At 38.0% G+C, this 24,838-nt stretch overlaps 1 protein-coding gene across 20 annotated transcripts in view; it reads right to left on the bottom strand.

The window, feature by feature from the left end:
- The window catches only part of LOC101735591 (epidermal growth factor receptor kinase substrate 8), a 63,436-nt gene that overhangs the window by 23,188 nt on the left and 15,410 nt on the right, over positions 1–24,838 (bottom strand). For 8 of the 20 annotated variants that reach the window (XM_062676558.1, XM_062676562.1, XM_062676560.1 and 5 more), the window contains exons 1-5: positions 21,756–21,964; positions 17,193–17,476; positions 16,013–16,083; positions 14,461–14,678; positions 8,217–8,319 (exon numbers count right to left, since the gene is read on the bottom strand). In XM_062676558.1, coding sequence (XP_062532542.1) covers positions 8,217–8,319; positions 14,461–14,678; positions 16,013–16,083; positions 17,193–17,424 — 624 coding nt within the window. In that variant the 5' untranslated portion in view covers positions 17,425–17,476; positions 21,756–21,964. Of the gene's footprint in view, positions 1–8,216; positions 8,320–10,158; positions 10,267–14,460; positions 14,679–16,012; positions 16,084–17,192; positions 17,477–21,755; positions 21,965–24,838 lie in introns of those variants that run through there. The other 12 variants (XM_062676556.1, XM_062676561.1, XM_062676559.1 and 9 more) reach the window with 3 other exon arrangements.

Below are 24,838 nucleotides of genomic sequence, written 5' to 3'. Positions count from 1 at the left end.
GAATTAAATATTGCCACTTGGTCATCGATTGAGCTAGCCGCCATCACAGGCTCCCAATCTACAGTTTTGGCATCCGCAAAAAATGCATCCATGTCCATTCTACCAAAATTGCGTTGCAGAATAACGGTAGGTTTACGTTTAGGAGGCCGAATTTTGTAGGATAAGAAAATCAGATGATGATAGGAAAAAGAGTCAGCTGAGCATTGTCCGTGCCTGGCAACATGCTCTAGGGAAGAAACTAAGATGAGATCAAGCAGGGATGGGGAAGAATTTGGAAAATGGTGGGTAGCGCTAAGTGGGAGAATGTGCATGTTGCTCGACGTGACAATGCTTTCTAAGGAAGAAGAACGATGATCACGTTTAAGAAGGCAGGTATTGAAGTCACCCATAATTATGGTGTGCTCATAGCAAGGAAGTAGGTCTTCCAAGACCTTTTCAAAAGAAGAAAAATAATTAATGTGAAGAGATGGGCTATAAAAGACTCCAAGTAAGATTTTAGCATGTGTTAGACCGACTTCAATGAACAAGTGCTCGCTGACATTCGGCAAGGGTGATTGGTCGGAGGCGCTAACGATAGTATATGGTATATGGGAGCGTAGGTATATGGCAACACCACCGCCGCCTTTGCCGATTCTATCATTGCGAATTAGGTTGAAGCCGGGTAAAGAATACGAGATAGAAGGAAGAGACGGTTTAAGCCAAGACTCGGAGACTAATACAGCATGGATGTTTTTTATATCAAAAGATACCAGCATATCAGAGAAATGAGCCGGAATGCTCTGCGCATTTATGTGAACTACATTCAGATTCCTAGACACATCGGAGAAATTAGAGTCCAACGTTTCTGCGAGGGAAGGGATACTCAAGAAGCTATCTTCACTTCCGCTACTGGATGAAGTAATAGATAAATAGTCACTACTATCACTACAATTCAAAATATCAATCATAAAGATAATACCTATTATAAACACAAATAAGTAACAAAAATATATATAACACTAACAATAATATATATATAAACAATATTAATAAACAAAAAATAAATACATTCACTCAACCTGCCGGCGTCTGATACGAAGAGAAAACTTAAAAATTAAAACTTAAACAAGACAGAAACAAATTTTACCATGTGCATTGCATTTACCAAATACAACATGAAGTGCAATTACAAATTACGAACTGATGTAGAATAAAATAAAATAAACTATTTATAAATTAAAACAAAACAAATACAAAAAAAAAAAAAAAAAAATATTAACACAAAATTATTAAAAATAACTAATTATAACACTAATAGGTAATTAAAAATAAAAGGAATCTTAAAAAGTTGTTAAAACATTAATAGAACGTAAGAATAGTGTAACAGCAAAAACAAAACGTAACAAATAAAAAATAAAAAATAAAACAGAGTGGCTGTATGGCAGCTTCCATAGCCTTATACAATAACAACAACTACCAATGACAAGTAATGTCAACAGTCAAAAAGACAATAACTTTGAGTATTTACCTACTTAATAAAAATAATATTTTAACTAAATTCTAAACTACATTCTACATCAGTTATAACTAAATTTGGACAATGACAATAATGGACAGACAATTGCAATGGGTAACAAATAAAGAAGCAGTGAATGACACCAAGAACGAACACTACTTCTTGTTCGCAGCCACACGTTTTGGTCTGGTTGCAGCTGCAGACTCCTTTGTGTCCTTGCCGGTTTGTGCCCTCTTTTGAGCAGCATCTTCTGGCATAGTCGTCTTGGCAAGAGCATCCAGATCAGACATCACTTCGACACGATGTCGCACCCCATCCGATCCCTGAACGTAAACGCAGCCGTCCCGAGTCCAGCACCTGGTTACTCCGAAGCGTTGACGTGCAGACATAAAAATATCATGACGTCTTTTAGTCAAGAACTCGGAGAGTGTTATTCCTGAGCCCTTAAGCAAAGTCTTAGCAGCCCAAACCTTAGAACGCAGGTTCATGTCGCATAGCTTCAAAAGAATGGGCCTAGATCTTTCTGGAGTAAATGTTTTACCCATTCTGTGACACCGGGAAATGTTAGATGTATTAAAGTCCTTAAGTTTCAATTTACTGACAATGGTTTCGACAACTGTAGCTAAAGTGTCCTCTTTCTGTTGTTCAGGAACACCGTGTATCAGAAGAATTTTTCTCCTTGAGTGCATTTCTAGGCGATCATTTTCAAGTGAAATGAGCTCCACTTGAGTCTGTAGTGCACGAAGCGCATTCAGAGTGAAAGTTTTAAAAGCAAGAAACTCTTCTTCCAGTGTGGAGAGTGTTGAAGTGGATGGAGCGCTCAGTTTCTGCTGTCTTACCTCAAATTCTGCAAATTTCTTGTTGAATATATCAGTCAATTGTGCCATGGACTGCTGAATACCTTCCATTGTGTGGTTGTGAAGTTTAATAAAAAAAAAAAAATATGTTCTGTAGTGTTTTTATTCAGTGGAATCACTGCCGGCAGGTAAAAAGTGTTACAGTCTATGCATATATATCATTACACTTTAAAATTAAACTGATTTACTATTTTAAAAATGTAATTAACTAAGAGCACTTCTAATCACAACCTAGTTCACAAGTACCGCCCAACAAAAAAAAAATAATATAAAATATATAATAAAAAAATATATAATATATAATATATATATAATATATATATAATATAATATATATATATATATAATATATATATATATATATATAATATATAATAAAAAAAAATAATCTTCTCGGGTAATCCGGTAATTAGATTCATAAATACGGAATTTAGGTTTTTTTTTTGGGGATTTCGTTTGCTATATATACCTACGCCTCCACAGGGATCGCGTGTGCATCGTCTGAAGGCTTCTGTTTGCACATACCCGATCCTGTGGACCGATTGGTAAACAGTCGACGTCGCCCTAAGTACGTCATTACGGATCCTTCCGATCCTTTAACGGTGCTTTTAGGTACCTCAAGCACCGGTCACCGTCATCGCCGAACCTGTCGCTTTCGACAAAGGGCTCGACGAGTAAATTAACCCTCAGACACAGCCCACTGAGTTTCTCGCCGGATCTTCTCAGTGGGTCGCGTTCCGATCCAGTGGTAGATTCTGCGAAGCACTGCTCTTGCTAGGGCCAGTGTTAGCAATACACTCGGTTTGAGTCCCGTGAGCTCACCTACCTCACCGACTAGTTCGGTGAATCTAGAATAACCCTCGAGGTTACTAGAAAAAATATATAACAAAACGATTCAATGAATACCGGCAGTTCACTGTTATTTCGCTTTATATAAAAAATGGCATTTGTGGTCTAATTGGCCAGACCTCCGATTTACTACAAAAAAAAATTTGACATACTACCAGTAGAATGCATGCATGTGACTAGGAGATGTATGGAAATGGTAGTGCAAGGTAGAGGGGGAAGAGGTCGACCAAAGAAGTGGTGTGTGTGAATGACGATATGAGAGAGAGAGAGGAGTGAGTGTTGAGATGACGGCTGATAGAAGAGAATGGAAGAGAAAAATTAGCTGTGCCGACCCCACCTAGTGGGATAAGGTGGAGAAAAAGAAAAGAGGAGATACTACCAGTAGGAAAAGTATTAATGCGGATTACGAGAGCTATTCGTATTAAGTGGAACGACTATTTAGTTATATGAAGGTGGGGCAGCCCGGATTAGTCAGATACCTAAGCCTAAGTTACCAGCTTAGGTAGGACAAAAAAAAGCTACCTTGTCCCCTCGAGGTTAAGGCATGAATTTTACTTTAAAGCTATTAATAATTATTTGATTGTGAGGTCACTAAAGAGATCAACATATGGTTGCTGCTTGTAAGACCTGAAGGTGCATTGAATTAAGGGCAGAGAAAAGGCAAGGCGATTGTACGGAACCATTTGGACTAATTCATTTCTAATATTTATACAAACAAATGGGACTTATTAACTGATATCATGTATAAATAGAAGTTAGATAGATTAAATCGAGTACGTTCTGTTTTTGTGATAAGAATCGAATGTTAATTTTAGTAGCCTCAAACTTATCAATGGTTCTTCAATCTGCAAGACTAATTTCATAATTCGTCGTTAATTATAAAATGATATTGTTTTTGTTTTTTGTTTTTGTGTTTTTTCATTACTATAAATAAGTCTTAACTTAGATTGAGGTCCAAATTAAATACTTCATTCATCTCAAAGTTTCATGGCATCAGAAGGAAATATGAATATCGTCTATTGAAGTCGTCGTGGCCTAAAGGATCAGGCGTCCAGGGCATTCGTATTGAGCGATGCACGGGTATTCGGACCCCAAGGGGGTACCAATTTTTCTAATGAAATACGCACTTAACAAAATGTTCACGATTGATTTTCACGGTGAAGGAATAACATCGTGTAATAAAAATCAAACCCGACAAATTATAATTAGCGTAATTACTGATGGTAGGACCTCTTGTGAGTCTGCGCGGGTAGGTACCACCACCTTGCCTGTTTCTGCCGTGAAGCAGTAATGCGTTTCGGTTTGAGAGGTAGGGCAGCCGGTGTAACTATACCTGAGACCTTGGAACTCATATCTCAAGGTAGGTGGCAGTATTTACGTTGTAGATGTCTATGGGCTCTGGTTACCACTTAGCACCAGGTGGGCTGTGAGCTAGTCCACCTATCAATGAAATAAAAAAATAAAATAAACATATCGCTTTCTTGTATTTTTAATATTGTTTTTGCGATTGCATTGAACGATATCAAAGCCCAAACTGGGCTTAAGTAATTGCCAGAGGCAATCAAAACTTGATTGTCGATCCATCTTGAAACATAAGTTCAAAGTCTATGGTTATCCCTTTCCGTTAAATCCCAACACACGACTGTTTCGCTCTCGGAATAAGAATCCGTGTGCGGGCTTTAGTACTTGCCTCGGTAAAAAATACAATTATTACTACCTATCTCTTCCCAAAAAAATCATGTGAACTTGTCGAGCAAGAAGATAATTTTAGGTACACCGCGGTTTATTTGTTTCCTGAAGGGATTCTTGTTCACGTGATGGTTGTCTGAAAAAGATTGCTCTTAGCGATTAAACCACCCATTTGTACATTTTGTATTTAATGATTTGCATTTTTGTTTATTACTATGTACAATAAAGCATACTCTCTCTATCTCTTTCTCTCTCTCCCTATCTCTGTGTATGTCTTTTTAACCTGTACGTTAAAATTTCACCAATCGAACTATGGCTGCTTAGTTTTTATATAGATATCCGTATGTACTTTGTTATTTAAACTTTGAATCACGTTCCGACTACCTGAATTGGAATGTACATATACAAATTAAATCACTAACATGAATCTAAATGATCTAACTATATTATATATCAAATGAAATATTGCTTATCAAAGCGATACACATCGATGTTTATCTAACGATAAAGTTTGATAGCGATCGGACAATATTCGATAATATCAATACGGCTTCTAGAAATTGGTGTCGAATTTTTATGAATATTAATTTCGTTATCTCTTCAATTAATAATCTATTTACTTTTGTCTGGTGGCAAAAACACAGTATTCAAATAATTTCAGTTAGATAATCACTTTTTAAAAAAATTTATGATATATTATTTTTCGCTATCTTTCCAATACGCATTAAGCCATACGTATTTTGTAACGGTAGCAAAACATTTAAAATAAAAATTAGGATCTCATTTTTTTTAACATTAATAGTTTGGGGACATTGCTTTATAATTGCTACGTGAATCACAAATCATTCTCAGTTTCGTCATTTCTTCACCTAAAGGCGAATTTACATTACGAAATTAGTGGCATGAAATTAATTTCGTGACATTAGTTTTACCAACAGTTTCACGTGTAATTTAATACTTTCGTAATGCATGCATTAATTTCATGCATGCAAATTAGTTTCGTGCCCTGCGCGATTTTTTGGTGAAATTAGTGTCATGCAACTAATTTCATACTATAGACGCGACGTGAAACTAATGTCGCGAAAGGGCCTGCGTTGTGCGGACGTGTGTATTGTTAGTTCGGACGCGCTTCAAGCGTTGAAAATGGCAAACCAACAATGGAGTACAGAGAAAAATATAGATCTTATTAATGAATATCAGCGACAGGGGTGTCTCTGGGACCCGAAACACCTACAGTAAAAAATCAAAATTATTTTCACTCATTCGAAAATAGTTTTGATAACTCTCAGGATCTTCATCTGCTAATTCAGAGACTAACTAAATGCCTTCTTGTTGACCATCCTCGAATCTACCAACGTCTTTTTTTTCTTAATAGTCTTTTTTTTCTTAATAGTCTTTTTTTTCTTAATAGTCTTTTTTTAAGTTTATAGGTATATAAGCATTTCTTTAGCTACATTGAATATAGCAAATTATAGCTTTGATGCTGAAGGCGCTATGGTTACTGCGATACTGTGGATTTTGCGACACAAATTTTTTTACGAAATTACTTTCGCACATATCGAAACTACTTTCGTGAAACTGAGCTCAACATGCATGACACTAATTTGGTAATGTAAATTCCCCATAATAGCTGGTAGTCTAAAGGGCTATCAAATTATGGGCAGTTTTGTAGGTGAGCTCATGGGGTTCAATCTGGGATATCTTGCGAACACTAGTTCAAGCAATAGCAGTGGCAAGAATGGCTTAATTATATTTATGTGTTTGTTCACCAAGGCTTTATGGAAGATTGGGACCATAGTGATGTTGGTACCGGCATCGAGCTAAGACTATTCAGTCTAACCAAGGCCTTTAGCATTGGATATGAAAAAAGTTCTTTACAATATATTATATAAACCTAAAACTTAATTTTCTGGCGGTTTAAAACGATTTGTGTAGCTTGATTTGTATGTATGTATGTTTGTATGTAATGCAATCTTTGAACGTTATTTTGATCGACTTTAAAATCGCACACGCATCCAGAAGCTATGACGTATACAAGTATTTTATGACTTCACTCTAATATCCTGATGAGTATCAGAACGATAACATAAAATATAGAATTAATATCTGCCTCGGGGTGGCTGTTTTTTTAAAATCTAAAATATTATTAGTAGATAACATTTCACATTTATTTAAATATAGGCTGAGTAGATGTTCTGACAAGCTTTGTTTACCTGTCATTAATACGATAATTCTATTTCTGTGAAATCTGTTCTTTATGTATAAAAGAATGTTGATAATATATTTATTGTACTTACGTGAAGATGACGTCATAATGCTTTTTACTTGGGCCATTTTTTTCAGTTATCAGATAAAATTTATTTTTTGTTTATTATACAACGAACAAACGCTAAATTGTGGTAATGTCTTTTTTTATTCAGTAAGGAATTGTTTGGATTTGTTTGTCGCTAATAATTTAAAATATCAGGCACAATGTTTTACACATCCCGTCGAGGCTATTAGCTTAGGTAGGATAAAAATGAACATGTACCTCTAGAGTTCTTCACGATTTTTAATCGGCTACAATCATGAGAAATTATCATAGGTCCATAGATGTGAGATCTGGGTCGCGGTCTAACCGACGGCGCTTTATCATCTCCATGGTGGTCACCAATGCCGGGGTCTAAGCCGTGTCACAATTCACTCATGGAGTATAGTAGTGGACGGAAGAGAGACGTTTTATAACGCCTTAGGGCTATTGAAATAGAGAGCACATTCAGTAGGTTTTAGCTTCATACGAAACGACATTTGGAAACGCACTGAACATGAGTTAAGAGGTTCATGGTGAGATGATGAAAATTATTGGAATGTCGGGCGGTAGAGCTTAGACAATAGAAGCTAATCGAAAATCGAAATGTGAACGAATTTAAAATTTTAAAATATATATTTTTTATTGCCTTTATAGGCAGACGAGAATACGGCTTACCTGATTGTGAGGTGTTATCGTCGGCCATGGACGTCAGCAATGCCAGGGGCAGAGCCAAGCCAGTGCCTACCGTTAAGTACTCTCCATAAGGCTCGTTTACAGAAGGACTTTTAGAATTTATATTTCAAGGTGGGTGGCGCATTTACGTTGTAGATGTCTATGGGCTCCAGTAACCACTTAACACCAGGTGGGCTGTGAGCTCGTCCACCCATCTAAGCAATAAAAAAAAAGGACACCTTATAGCGCTCGAGAAACATCTTAAAGGGGAGCTTATTCTAAAGCCGGATAGTACGTGGCTAAAAAGATCTCTGGAAACGCGTCGTGGTTGATGTGAATGTGGATAAATGATTTGCATAGTTACTTGTCTCTGAGGTCTGTCGCTTTCTGTTTCTCGCTCGCGCTCCCGCTCCCGCTCGATAATGAAGTCGCGGCCTCCGTCAGCGGAACCGTCTCGACCGACACCCCTGTACAAAAAATAATAATTATATTCTAAGAGCTGTTAATGAACACGAATAAAACATACTCAATTTTCCATCATATTTGTAGTTTTAGAATAAATATATTTTAAAAGTATATATATGTACTTTAGAATCACATTTTTGAGTGGCTATAAAAATGGAAATTTTATTATTTCATTTTATCTATAGAGTTTTTTGGAACGAAGTTCCTTATGGGACGATGCGGAGGGGTACCCTAATCGGGAAAAAACGTCCGTAACGTAAGATTTTTATTATTTATGTATAGTCTTAGTATGATGGCTATACAGTGTCTAATGTATAGTCTACGTGATGACGGTTATTATTATTATTATTCATATAAATAGCTGTTTCTTTGTATATTATTATTATATAATTTTTTTTAAATAATTTTGAATAAAATAAAGTTGATAGCTTTGTATAGTTTTTTTTTGTTATCAATAAAAAAAAAATGTATACCCGAATAATTATTTTCTTTATACCTCGAATAGAACTTAAAATTAATATTTTATAATAAGGAACTTTGTTCCTATCCGGTTTCCTACGACATCAGACATCTTTTTTTTTATTTAATATATTTTTTACTCAGACAACACCGAAGTAATGTAACAAAACGTTATGTTTAACTTAAGTACTGTGTGCTTAGTGTGAGTTTTTAACGATCTCGATAGCGTAAAAGTGACTCAAATTTGTATGCAGTTGGAACAGCGCCCCTAGCGGCAAACGTAGGCAAACGATCAAAATCCATACAAATTTGATTTTACTTTTACGTTATCGATAACGTTACAAAACTCGCACTAAGCACACTCGTGGTAGGACGTATTGTGTGTTCGCTCGGATAGGTACCACCCATCATGCCTGTTTCTGTCGCGAAGCTGTCGTGCATTCCGAATTGAACCATAGAACTGTCATTATTCAATGAAGAAAGAGTACGACTTTGTATCTCAAGATCACGGGTGGAGTTCAAGTTACCATATGGGCTACCCACTTAACATCAGGTGGGCTGTTAGATCGATCCTTTTTGTCAAAACAACAAACTCTATACTCCTTATGCGTTACCTAAATAAATTATTTAAACAATTAACAAGTAGAAATTTTTCAAATAAACACATTACGTTCTTCTTATCAGAAACACTCATGCTATTGCTCATACATTTTTTTAGATTGTCACCCGATTTCTATCTGTGACAAATGTCTTTCGTAATTCTAAAGTTATTTTATGTCGATTTGTGAAATACGCGACTTTTTAGTTGTGTAATAAGAAGATAGGGATTTGCTACACTCTCACGATGTGTCACCCGAGACGAGGTTCTTCGGGTTTTTCCCGGGGATGAGATCCCGTATTAACATTAGTAGGGGTACCGGCTAAGGCGAGACTTTCGGTGCGCACCGCGGTACCGTAAGTTTCGTGTAGTCAGTGTGGTGGAGCTCGATGGGGTTTAGTCGGTAGTAACTCCCCTTCTTCCTCTCAGGAGGCGCCGGAGTCCGACATAACGTATCCGAAAATGGATTCCCCAGCGTTAAAAAAAAGGACTTTGCTACACTAATAGGCAAATTTGTAGACTCCGACCTTACTAGCGTTACACACCAGTTATAGCTTTAATGGCCCCATAGGCTACCAGTAAATAGGTACGGATAAAAGTACGTATTAAACAATAATTCTAAACGTCATGTGTAGAATATCACAGAATAAGATAGATCGTTCACAAACACGGGTCCGTGCAGATAGATTTTCACTTCACACCACTCACGGTGACATTTCTCAGGTCAAGAAATATGTATATAGTACTTCAATTTTTTTATCATAAAATGGCATAAAACACACACCACGTGTAGCTAGCAACGGGAGGCGGGAACAGACTTTTTACATACATCATGTTTCATTATCACTACTGCGCTCTACCGAGTTTCAGAATAAACTGGGATGCTGAGCATGTAGTATGATTGATAAGATAAAAAACTTCAGCTTAAGTTAAGATATGTAATACTTTAAATGCATATACCTATTCTATTGATGCCGCTCTTTGTCACGTAGTCATATTTACGGACGGAATACAGCTTTCTGTCTTTTTCTTATTTATTGCATAGATGTGTAGACGAGCTCACAGCACACCTGATGTTAAGTGGTTACCGGAACCCATAGACATCTACGACGTAAAAGCCGCCACCCACCTTGAGATTTATGAGTTCGAAGGACTCAGTATAGTTATTATGTCCGCAGTTTTGCCCGTGTAGATAGTACTTTAAATGACTTGGTGGATAACGCTACTCAGTCAGGGGAAACCAAGGTGACCTACATTCCTTTCTAGGACTCAAATTCTCTCCATAGCGAATTTTGACCAAATTAGTTCAGCGTGCTTAGTGTGAGTTTCTTAACGTTGTCGATAGCGTAAAAGTTAAGCCAATTTTGTATGCAGTTGGAACAGCGCCCCTAGCGGCAAACGTATGCAAACGATCCCATTCCATATACAAATATGAGCTAACTTTTACGCTATCGAGAACGTTAAAAAACTCGCACTAAGCACACAGTTGTTTGGACGTGTGACATCCAGACAGACTTAATTTCGCACTTATATATTAGGGAAAGGGCATTTACGTATTTAGATTAATAACGAATGGATTTAATTAAAAGAATTCCAAGAGCTTCAGTGGCCATTTTGGAGAATTTACTGCTGGTAGTACGTATTGTAAGCCTGCATGGGTATGTACATTTCTATCAGAAGAAACCAGTCACACGCTGCGGCTTAAAAGAACTATTATTACAGTACGACTTAAACTTCGACCTCATGTCTCAAAGGGAGTGGTAGCGTTCGCGCAGTGATGTCAATGGTCTCCAATAAAACTGATTAACCAGTACGACTTTGGTGAATGTTCTAAAATCGATAGGTACTATTTAACGTAAAATAACGATAAGATTAGTGCGATAATGATATGAAAAGGATTTAATATCTCTTGGTACATTCATGAACGATTTATCATCAGCGTGCGATGTCATATCGGGAATTCAATGTCGGATAGTATTCTTAGGATTCCGTCAGACCGGATCCGTGGACTATGGTTTGAAATACATACTTCTTCATCCTTTTATTAGCGTTTTCCCGGTCTAGTACCACGGTCTGTATTTCTACTTAAATTTGTCCGGTTTTCGATATCCTTTTGAGTGAGATTATCCTCTCCTCTCCTGCATATCTGCCTTTACAACAACTAACCAGCTTTTCATGAGCCTACCGCGGGATCTTGGTTTGAAATACTATGTTAGATAATTTAAGTCTGATCCCGTTGATAGTATATTCTGTCCACAGCTTTCATTAGATGAGACCAGTACTAGTTCATCTATACCACGAATAGTAAGTAAATAGATTCGACCGGCAATCGACACCGAGTGGCTTATACGACGTTTTCTAAGTTAATGTAAATATTGACAGTTGGCGATTTAGATTCAACTGTCGATATTTCTTGGCCGAAAAACACTCACGATAAATACTGGAGCGATGATTCGATTTGTTTGCTTTGGTGGGTGGACGAGCTCACAGCCTGATGTTAAGTGGCTACTGGAGCCCATAGACATCTACAACGTAAATGCCGCCACCCATCTCGAGATATAAGTTCTAAGGTCTCAGTATAGTTACAACGGCTGTCCTACCCTTCAAACCGAAACGCATTACTGCTTCACGGTAGAAATAGACTGAGTGGGTGGTGGTAACTACCCGTGCAGACTCACAAGAGGTCGTACCACTAGTAATTACGCAAATTATATTTTTTTGGGTTTGATTTTTATTACACGATTTTATTCCTTCACAGTGAAAGTCAATCGTGAACATTTGTCGAGTACGTATTTCATTAGAAAAATTGGTACCCGCCTGCGGGATTCGAACACCGGTGCATCGCTAGATACAAATGCACCGGACATCTTATCCTTTAGGCCACGACGACTTCAAATCGTTGGTAATTTAGCTTTGTGCGTTGACAGTTAGTAATTAGAATAATATTTGAAATACTGAACTAGATGACTCCGACGCCGAGAATACTATTACTAGCCGAATGAAAAACTCAAGTTACGGGGAAAGGTATTGTCTTAATTCTTGGGATTAAAGTAAGTAAAAAGCTGGCATGGTTATTCCCCCCTTTAGACAGGTACGAAATCGTGGTACAATTAGGCAGGACACTAAACGCCTAACACCAGTAGTTTGTAGATGTTAGGCTTTTTATAGAAGAACTGGTACATGACCACGGTCTCTTGAAAATACTTCCATTATCATTATGTTAAGTCAAATCGAGTTCCATTTTATTTTGGTTCGTTATTTCGGTGTTACCACTGGTACTCGATGAGCCGATACCGAATTGGTCAGGGCTAAATATCGGGAACTCATTACACGTGAAAATCGTTTTAAGAACCCGTTAAATAATAATGTGTAGTGTAAATAGTCCAGACAGCTTAAAACAATACTTGACTTGTACCTGACTGAGATAAAATAGTACCTCAAAATTGAAGCTCTTAACGTAATGATGATGGGAGTGTCTTCAAGAGACCGTGGTTTTTTTAATGCTTAGATGGGTGGACGAGCTCACAGCCCACCTAGTGTTAAGTGGTTACTGGAGCCCATAGACATACGTAAATGCGCCAGCCACCTTGAGATATAAGTTCTAAGGTCTTTAGTATAGTTATTATATAATATATTATAGTTATTATAGTCGTATGCCAGCTCTTCCATAAAAAGCCTGACATTGATCAACTACTGGTGGTAAAGCGTTTCGTATCCTTTTGAATTCTGCCGCATTAAGCAAAGCAGTTAAACGTTTCATTAAGAAGGTTATGACATCTACAACGTAAATGCGCCACCCACCTTGAGATATGAGTTCTAAGATCTCAGTATAGTTACAACGGCTGCCCCGCCCTTCAAAACGAAACGCATTACTGTTTTACGGCAGAAATAGGCGGGGTGGAGGTACCTCCCCTTGCGGACTCATACGAGGTCCTACCTACCACCAGTAAAAATATTTCATTAGTGTTCAGTGTAGTTCAGATTTCATTAATGGAGTAGACGGATTCAGGTTGTGGTTTATATGAGCTCTCCTTTCCACTAAAAACTAGATGGACTGTACTCAGATAAACTATCCTCAAATATTACTTTTTTTCCACAGGAGAAAATCGCCGGATCCCCACCCGCACGGCAGGTGGGGTATGTGGGAGTTGAACCTCACTAAAAACTCCTGCCGCTCACAACCGGCGCCCTACCTCGAACCGGGCCGGAGCCCAGTCGGGGCTATTGAAACGGCGGGACAGGGTTGACGCAGAGCACATTACAGCCATCCCACCGTCCCATCAAATATTGCTTAGGTCTATTTCAAATATGTTTATCTAATTCCGAATAATTTCTACTGCACTAGCCAATGCATTCGGCTAACACAAAACAAACAGAGCAATGAACAGAGAAAGTATTAAATAGCTTAGTCAGAGGGCAGTTGTCAGTGATTCTCAGCGGTGAGTTTATACAGTAAATCTTTCGATTACTATGAATAATAAAATGAATCCTTCAATTATACTAGCAGTAAAGTTGTTACACTAAAACTCTTTTAAACAATCTTGATTATGACTTCTGTGATTAGGAATAATTTGTTTTTATTTAGTAATCTGTGACGTTAGTAGTGTGTGTAGTTAGCTCTTGTTTTCATGTTGTTTTCAAATATACTTTTTTGTCGTACTGTTAACATTTAAATTTAGCCTATTTTTCCGCTGTTTGTAAAATTGCTGTAACATGTCATAGTGTGTTATAAGAGATTGCTGTACATGCCTGTAACTGGCTTACATACCAGTGCTTAATTTTATACATGTTAATTTTAAGCTTGAATGTTTTGTGTGTATTGCTGTTGGTGTGTCTAAATAAATAAATAAACATTTACGAAGAATTTCTTATGAATTTGTACTAAATGGCAGCTTGGAAACTTGATCCTACTACTGTTGGTATTCATTTGTGACAATGACCACTCACAATCAAACGGGCCGCAAGCTCGCCTGCCTTCAAATGCCAAAAAAAACCACAAGATCAAATAGTAAAACTGTCTTTTAATAATCGTTTCGGGAAAACAAACAAATTCAATTATGACTTAATCAGATGATCTCGGACTCACTTTAGAGCATTAAGCTCTTCCACGAGTGTCTGCGCGCTGACGTCATGGCACTGGAATATATGTAGCTCTCTCCTTCCCTCCTGGTGGGAGCCGGCTGCCGGTGACGCAGGAGCTCCCACTACGAAGGCGAGCACGTTGTTGTAGAGCTCAGCTGGTTCTGGAGACGTGAATGCGGTGGGTGAATGAACCCACGAAGCCGGAAACCGCTCCATCACTGACTGTAAAAAAAATAAAACGGAATTTTCAGTTATAAGTACCTATTATAAGTCACCTGTACCTAATTTCTCATTTCCGAGGTTTCGAACGCTGTACGGTTTTCATGATTAAGCTTGATGGTTTTTCCATGCCGGATGCCAAGGGAGTCTTATACGAGACGTGAGGCTTAGAGACTTTGGAAGTAGACCTCTGATCCAAACAGTCACGGGTATTTACAACCATGCTATCATTCCAGTTTGAAGGTTGAATTAGCTATAATGAAATTGGAACTACAATCTTGTGTGCCTTAAGGTATGTTATACTGGCATTCGGCAAACGCTTTCCATATTATCAGACAAATTACGGGCTCCTCAGATCTTAAGCTTTACAACTGTTATACGGTGATGTCGTCATGGCCTAACGGATAAGACGTCCGGTGCATTCGTGTTGTGCGACGCAACGGTGTTCGAATCCCGCGGGCGGGTACCAATTTTTCTAATAAAATACGTACTTAACAAATGTTCACGATTGACTTCCACGCGGGTGAAGGAATAACATCGTGTAATAAAAATCAAACCCGCAAAATTGTAATTTGCGTAATTACTAGTGGTAGGAACTCTTGTGAGTCCACGCGGGTAGGTACTACCACCCCACCTATTTCTGCCATGAAGCAGTAATGCTCTGAGGAATTATTCGAGATGTCACCGGAGTAGCGTTCATTCTTTCTACCTTCAATAAGCTCTTCGTCTTCAACGTCTAGTTTTGGTATAAATAAATAGCTTCTTTCTTTTGCTATTTCACACGAGGTTTTCAGAAGATATCGTAAGGATAAACAGCAGATTAGCTGTATGCCCTAATATCGAGTCTTTTAAGCGGTTATTGAAGCCTTTAGACATGAGGTCAAAGTTATTTAATAATAGCTATACCACCCTACGCTCAATCGGACCATACGATGTCCGCTTTTCGGCAGAAATAAACAGGGATGTGAAATATACCGGTTACAATACGACCTATCATCAGTAATTTATTGATTTATTTAAGAGTATAACTATAAAGGTCATAATGTAAAAACATTAAATGTATTCATTTTTTACTGGTGATAGGACCTCTTGTGAGTCCGCACGGGTAGATACCATCGCCCTGTCTATTTCTGCCGTGAAGCAGTAATGCGTTTCGGTTCTGAAGGGTGGGGTAGCCGTTGTAACTATACTAAAACTTTAGAACTTATATATCAAGGTGGGTGGCGCTTTTACGCTGTAGATGTCTATGGGTTCCAGTAACCACTTAACACCAGGAGGGCTGTGAGCTCGTCCACCGATCTAAGCAATAAATAAAAAAAAATTAAGTTTATACTCACAGCAGTTTCGTAATCCATAACCAGAACCCACTGTCCTTCCAAAGACAATTGCATCTTTTGGCTCCAAATTCCTGAAAATAAGAATAACATTCAAATCAAATCAAATCAAATCAAAACAAATTTGTATTCAACATAAATGAAAGTACATACTTGTTGAACGTCAAAAGAACTACCGCCAATTCACAAGAACTAGCCTCCGTCCTGAGAAGAATTGGCAAGAAACTCAGCGGGCATGTCTTTTTTTTTAAATATTAGTTTGTTTTTTTTAATATTAGATTTTTTTTTAATATTCATATTTACAATGAGTATTATAACGTAACAATTATTATAATATTGAAATGCCCGGAGCGAGCAACTCATTCCCACTTTGTGCACTCTTCTAGAATACCCAAAAAAATTATGAACATATTTATTGAACACATCCAACGACTCCGTGCTCGGATATTTTCTACTTCACGAATATCGGAAACGTTGGACATCGAACACCAAAATGCGTTTCACAAAAATAATGACAATGATTTGATTTCGAATCCGGAACCTAAGTGGTGCATTATAAAATATCGCAACTCACCAGACCTAAGCCGATTTGGTATTCAACCCTTACAAGCGGGTTTTCTAATCGTCATGATTTCATAGCAAATTTATAATGCCATTGAGAAGAATCGGAAACACAATAAGACCTGGCTAGCTCTTCTTCAATTACTACGTATAATTAAATCAGTACTTCTACGAATTATTTCAGAATTTTACGGCTCAGAAAAAGCTATTTTCCTTGGTTAGACGAGTGAACAAGCTCCCGGCCAAATTAGTATTGATCACTCATGAAAAGACACGTCCGTCGGTTTGTCCAGAAATCGAACGATCGACTGAAATGCCGTCACCATTGACACATGAGTTCAAAGTCTAATTTCTTTGGCACCAAAAGCACGGGTTGTTATCTATCCGTGTTGGGTCACAAGACCAAGGGGTCTTCTTACCAGTAAAACGTGGCGCACCAGACCAGAGACCATAATTCATAAAGTCAGCGTCCAATTTGGGATGCTTTAAAATCTTAAATGTATTGCTCAGCTTAAAAATCGGAACGAAGGAGAAGAAAAAGAAAATGGAGGAGGCTCACAATCAACCACCAGTTATTACGGAAATTTTATATCATAAATAGGCCATTAGATAAAGTCTGTACCATTGGTTTTCTCCAGCTGCAGCAGCCTCCTCATGCCATCCGCGGGGTAGACAATCCCCGTCTCTCTCGTCACTGTGAAGGTGGCCAGGTGTTCCAGCACGTAGACTGACCGCTCCCCTCCCTCACCCCCTCGTATGCCTGCTAGCTCATCAAACTCGTCCAGGGTTCGCTGAGCTTCCCCCCGGGACCGAGAGGTACCGCTCCCAGCCACCCCAGCTCCACGCATCGCCATTTCTTGTTGAATACTTCGGTTAGATGCTCATCTCGCTCGCGCTACTGTTTGGCTGGAATTCGAAAAAGTTTCGGGTTAATTTTGATGACAGAGGGTTAGAGATCAGTCTAACAGAATTTTTATGGGTTACCACACTTTGACATTTAGTAAGATTTAAAAACAATAATCATAGCTCGCTTAATTAGCTTCAACAATGCGGTGTATAAACTTAGCTACGGCAAAGTTTATACTTTAGATGGGTGCACGAGCTCACAGCCCACCTGGTGTTAAGTGGTTACTGGAGCCCATAGATATCTGCAACGTAATTGTGCCACCCACCTTGAATTATAAGTTCTAAGGTCTCTATGCACTCGTATTTTGAAAATTGACTATAGACTATAAAAACACTTGTCATATGGCATGTCCGGCAAAACGCCTAATCTGCTACATAACCTAACGGAATGCTAAGAGCCCAAAAACAATCAACTCAACAACAAATCAATTTTACTTTCCCTTTTTGGACCTATTCTAACTTCTTTTTGGGATTTGGGAATTGTAATTAATCAACTTTAGTTCGTCTTTAGGCCTTTTCTAACCCTTGGTATCGACTATCTTAGCTGAGACTATGTTCAGAGACATCGTTTTCGAATTCCATTCCATTTCCTCCACCACGGATGACGCGATGCCAGAAGTCTTAATTGAATTTAATTTTTGGTCCTCAAGTTGAAGGATTTTTTATAGCTGACCTATTCATTAGACCGATAGATAATACACCTTAGTTATAGATAAGCAACCCAAGCACTAAACAAAAATGTTTATACTAGATGGCTTCGCTTCGATTAGTTTTTCATTGCTCCTGTAGTTGACAGTAACATATTACCTATTCTATATTTTATTTTTAATGAAGGAAATTTAACAAAAATTCTCAGAAACCACAAATTGATAAAATTTAATCAAGTTGTCTATAACAAAAAGACTAAAAGACTTGTATGATTTTTTTATTTTTTTATTTTCTGGGTTTAGTTATACAATAATTAAACGTCTTAACTTTAACAACATATACGTTTAGGGGCTTTCGCTACAAGATGTCGCTAGTTTCCATACAAACAAATATTTGTTTTAAAGTATCGCAGTTTCAGGGCCCTGGTTAGACCATCGCATCGCATGCGTGTCTCTGGATTGTAATTTATACGTTTACAATTTTTTTCTTTTTATCGCTCCGGTGTGGGACGAGCTCAGGGCCCGCCTATAATAGTTATATATAATATAATAGTTACCGAGGCCATTGACAAATGATTTTTATCGTACAGTTTTATAGTAAAACGACTGTTTCACCCTTGAGACCGAAACACAGTACTGCTTCACGGTAGAAGTAGACAGGGTTGTGGTTTCTTTTTCTTACCTATGCTGATAGCCTTAAGAGACTATTTTAGCTTCGCCTTGTCATGTAGGTGAGCTCTCAGGGCTCAAACCGGAGGTATTGCTAACACTGGCCCGGTGTTTTATAGAATCTACCACCGGATCGGAAACGCGACCCACTGAGAAGATCCGGCGAGAAACTCAGTGGGCGGGTTGTGGTACTTAGCCGTGTGGCCTCACAATACCACTAGACTACTATGTATATTCATTACGTCGTTGTGCTGTATTCGTTAATTTAATATCTTTTTAGAAGTGAACTTTTAGATTAATTAGCCTCGGACTAGGTCAAATACTAATGGAAAACTCACAAACCCGAAGTCAATACTTAAATAACAAAACATACACGTCGCTTCCGAGATTCGTTCACGATTTCACCCGAGTGAAACCGAGCGACGAGTCGACTCGTCCGGTCAGACGTGCATCCTGAATTTCTAATCGGAAACAAATGTTGGATTTATTGCCCTTTGCACGAACGTAATCACGACTAGGTTTTAAAGTAGCCGCGTTCGTGAAGTTTTGATTTGATATTAATATCATTTAAAGCAATTAGCTCTTAATATATTATAGTCTTAGGGTCATCCGTGATATGGCGGTAAACATATTTACTATGTCTATTGTATGCGAATTTCTCGATCATTGATGCACGGATTATTTTGAAGTATGATATCAGACAACGCCAGAAACACAGCGAAGCCTACCGTTGTAGAGAATATTCGAAGATCATAATAAAAAAAACGAAAAAAGGACCCAGGAAACACTATTCAGAGGAGTACATAACTTATTAACATAAATATTATTTTTGAAAGCCTATTTTTAGTGCACTTATTTCAACGTGCTGTGATTTATTTTATAAGAATTTCCGAAAGCTATAACTCAATTTTATTCAAAGCTTATCTCAAGACTTCAGCGACAGAGATCAAGAGATGACTTTGCAGACAAATGCGAACAGTTACTGAGGTCTCGCCCTCCTACACAGAGTTAACTGATTATTTTCATTAGTAAGCACTCGTTTACGGTAGATTTATTTATACTTAGATAATCTTTTACATTGTATTCGGTCTCCCGAGTTCATCGTTTCGAAGACCCACCAACTGGACTCAAAAGATGGCTACGGCATAACATATACTCGTGTTCAACATACAACCTAACCCATGTATCACCCGCTGAGTTTCTCGCCGGATCTTCTCAGCGGGTCGCGATTCCGATCCGGCAGTAGATTCATTGGCAAGTAGCTGCTATTGAGTTGTTAGGTCTCTTTTGGAGACGCTCGGGCAGCTGTTAGAAAATCCCACCCCTCCTGGCTGAGCCTTTACTCACCACCTGTCTTGGTTAACCTGGAAAGGCCTCCGGGCCACCAGTAATCTTTCATTCATAAAGAAAAATAAAACATAAACTCGCAACCACCGAACGTCACAAAAGCTAGTCGCTTAGACAATAATAGTGTGAGGAGAAAAACTAATCTGACTCATCGAAGTGAATCATTCATTGACGGAATGTATTATTTATGATAGTGGTTTTTGTCTTCGAAGGCATGCGACCTTACGATGTCGGTGAGTGCTCACGACCACTGATACTGCGAACAAATTTTTTTTAAGATTATACTGTCTTAATTTTTTGTCAATGGCGTTTAGAAAATTAGCTTAGTTATCTAACTGTTATAAATATTAGTTAGTTATATCCGACCACTTTGATTTCCAGAACGAAAAAGCAACAGTTGAAATTAAAAAGCCAATGCGTAAATTAAAAAAAAGCCCCAGGGGAATAGTACGTTTTCCCAGTTTTACCAGGTTTAACTTTTGGACCTCATTTGGATTATTGGTAGACTTTTTTCCATCCTAATAGATCCCTCGTGGAGTACTTAATTTTATTTATGAAAAAAAAACGAACAGCAATAACCATAGGTATTTAGCTATATATTTACCCTTATGTCTGGTATGTATGCGTTTTTGTATTTGTAATTTAATTTATATTTTAATACACCTACCGTTACTCTGTTCTATCTTTGGTGGACTAGTAGAGAACGTCTTAGTTATAAAGTCCGCCAATGTAAATATTACATGATGCGTTGTGAATAAATAAATAAATATGTACAGGTAATTCGTTCCTAATATTATAAATGCGAAAGTGAGTTTGTTTGTTTCGCTTTCACATCTTATCTGTTTGACCAATCATTATGGAATTTTACAGACACATTGTCAGCGGTACAGAAAAAACATAGAGGGTACCTTTCATGCAGAAAAAGCGGTTTTTGGATTGTGGTGAGTTAGACCTTGTCTTCCCACCACCACCAGAACTACAATGCAATGAGAATGGATACTACAATGCAATGACTCTATGAATAATCGATGGAAGAATAGCTCACAATCATCCCACATTGTATCAAGGTTGCATTTAGTTAGTTAATGTGAATTTTAAATATTGGCGTGGGATGACTTGAACCCAGTCACGATGAGCTTACGAGAATAAACTCTTGGTTCTATGCACGCTCTCATAGCATCGAAGGGTAGAGATACGGATATTATGTGAATTTCGAATTATTTTAAAATCGATTTTAAATATGTATTAATAATGTTAAATCGATTATTTTTGTTGGCATTGATTTTATGCTACGCTCAATGCCAATCTGTATGTATAATTACTAGCGATTGTCACATTATACAAACTCGAACATAATCCTAAAGATTTAGATACATTTTATGTGTTGCATTTCTGGTTTTTACACAACATACACAAAAAAAAAATCGAATGAAATTTGATTTTAGGTTAATTTACCCGCAAGTTAAATTATTATTAGTATTTTTTTAATACCCGTATGCGAAAGTGGCGGAGAGGGAGACTCTTGCTGTCTTTCTCGCACGATCGTCACCTAATCACAATGATTTAGCTCGTTATTTGTAATAATTTATCAACTTGAAGGTTTCTTTGTAACTTACTTATATCGTCGGGCTTCAAAACTTTATACTTTAGAAAATACAGCTTTTGATAATAAGTCACTTGATCGAATTAACACTTGTACACTTAAACTTCAGCTTTGACACTAACAAACTAAGCCAGTACAACTTCGTCACTGTTTCCTAAAAATTAAATTTAATAAATATACGAAAAACACAGATAGCCTAATCAATAGATAATATCCAATTATTTTTTGATAAGATTTGTACAATTTATTTTCAAATTTGTGCATTCATAGAATGACGAGTTTGTTTTTAATTCTGAGCCTGACGTTGGTATATTAATTTAATTTGGCAATGACGTCACTCTCACTATTTCTCTAGTATCGTACTAAGGCTATACTAGTCAATCGAACCTTGATAACAGAGAACTGCTTAGCTACTCCTATTTAGCGTTTGTAAAAATCAGATTAACAGATTTTAACTGAGTAAAGGAAGTCAAGGACGAACGCCTTTCGACCAGGACCACAGTTTGGTACCTAGAGTCGCTGACTAATAGATTGGTTTGTGAACTCTACGGCCAGGGAGAGCTCTATCCCGGCTTTAGTGTAATCTTGAAAGCTTGCGCTGAACTTGATGCTTGAAGCTTGATCTCATCTCTCCGCTCGGTAAGCTTGATCGCAATTGGGGTGAGAGCGTCTCATCCTGAGGCAACTTCACGGTTCCAACTGTTTTTTATTTTTATTGCTTAGATGTGTGGACGAGCTCACAGTCCACCTGCTGTTAAGTGGTTATTGGAGCCCATAGACAACGTAAATGCGCCATCCACATTGAGATATAAGTTCTAAGGTCTCAATATAGTTACAGCGGCTGCCCCACCCTTCAAACCGAAACGCATTACTGCTTCACGGCAGAAATAGGCAAGGTAGTGGTACCTACCCGTGCGGACTCACAAGAGGTCCTACCACCAGTAAAATGACTGATGATGATGATTTGACTTTTTCAGGCTATTCGTCACGAAGGAACAGGCGAACCTTTAGACTTGGAACGAGGACAAAAAACCCCTCGTTTAACAAACAATGCTTATCCTAACAAATCATATCAGATTGTACGATCGATAATAATGAATTTATTTCGTAGAAAAGTTCGTAAAATAATTAACATTTTTTCGCGATTCCAACTTAGATAGCCGTCGATATGAATGTCTGATAATAACGTTAATAATTATAATGTTTCATATATTTTAATGATAAGATGTTCTCTGATGCCAGTCTGTCTGTCAGGGTGTGAGCTCGAACAGAAACCGTGATTCATAAATCAGACTAATTTAATAATAGACTATACCGTGGCAATTGAGATATATAATTGACCTTAATATACTGGGCTTTGGCAGCTACCTTCATAGCAGCATCCAAACCAAACAAAAATCACTCTAAAGGTAATTTTTTTTTAATGCCTTTGTAGGCAGACCAGCATACAGCCCACCTGATGGTAAGTGGTCACCGTCGCTCTAGGACGTCAGCAATGCCAGGGGCAGAGCCAAGCCGCTGCCTAGCATAAAGTAATCTCCGCAAGCCTCGTTTGAAGAAGGACATTGTCATAGCGCTCGGAAAACACCGTGGAGGGGAGTTCATTCCGAAGCCGGTACGTGGTAAAAAAAGATCTTTTAACTAAAAATTAAACTCACTTAATCACTTCACTCTACAAAGAGAAACTGTGGTCTAGCAACCCGTCTTTAATTATTACGTAACATTCTAGAACAGTCACAACCAAAAATCAAAATTAACTATCATGATTCATTAGTAGAGGTAAATAAATCAGATCTGCGTTTTTTTTTTAAAGTGAAATTGGCCCTAAACTTGTTTCAAACGGCCTTAAATTAGAGAAAGTAAAGAATCTCTTGCGAAATTTACATTTTAATGTATGCGGTTGCCGTTCACTGTTTCAGAAGCATGTAAAAAGAGTTTTATGATTATGTTAAGACCGTCTATGTTGAGTAGTGGATTACAGAAATACAACTTAGTTCTATAATACCTTGTACGATTTACGATTGAATCCAACTAGTTGGGGTTTACAAGTCTGTTTGCTACCGGCCCAATGGTACTCGGCATAAGCTAACTTTCACTATACTGAGACCTTAGAATTTATATTTCAAGGTGGGTGGCACATTTACGTTGTAGATGTCTATGGGCTCCGGTAACCACTTAACAACAGGCGGGCTGTGAGCTCGTCCACTAGTCTAAGCAATAAAATAAAAAAATCTAGTTGTGTTTTGTACGGTAGGCAAAGGCTTGGCTCGGTAGGCAACGGCGTGGCTATGCCCCTGGTATTGCTGAAGACCATGGGCGACGGTAACCACTCACCATCAGGTGGGCCATATGCTCGTCTGCCTACAAAGGCAATAAAAAAAATACCTAAAAAATATTTCATTCTAAATTCTCATATAGTTACTAGATGGCGGTAATTCATAAAAAATATTACTGTACCATCTTTACACTTTTGCGGCTCACTGTACCATCTAGCATGTAGAGTGAGCTCCCTTTTTTTGGTGATTGGTAGGTAACATTGCGCCTCCAAGCTAGGTTTGGCGAGCCTCTTTATTCATAATCAACGGTTTGGTTAACATTTGTTTCTTGTGCCTTCTAGTTCCCATATGTTTCCATCTGTACATTGCATATACGATACAATTCTAGGTTCAAGGATAGTACAGGAAACAACAGATTGAAAGACTTTGCACAGAGTATATGACTTGATCGGTAGACCGACTGTTCGAATGTTTGAGGGCCGAGATTACAGATACGTACCTTAAGACATGGGAGTGAAGTATCAGAACGATTGGCTCTTAAAGCTGGAATGCTTGAAGGCTTCGAGACTAATAGTGGTACCGATTCGAACGGACTTATAATACGCACTGTAACTAGAAAAAAAAATGTGTGTGTGTGTGCAAGTCACACACGGACACGGTAGAAGTGAAATCTATGAAAAATAAGAATAATCGCAAGGGTCAACCACCAACCACTCCACAGTGCAATGGAGCAGCCTCACCCTGGGGGAACTGCCTGCATGATCACGGCATCTCTACACTAGGTTAGTATGATTTAGCAAGAGAAATACGAGAACGTCTA

This window comes from Bombyx mori, chromosome 27 (assembly GCF_030269925.1).
Source record: "Bombyx mori chromosome 27, ASM3026992v2".
Taxonomy (NCBI): Eukaryota; Metazoa; Arthropoda; class Insecta; order Lepidoptera; family Bombycidae; genus Bombyx; species Bombyx mori.
This window is presented reverse-complemented; position numbering and strand designations above follow the sequence as displayed.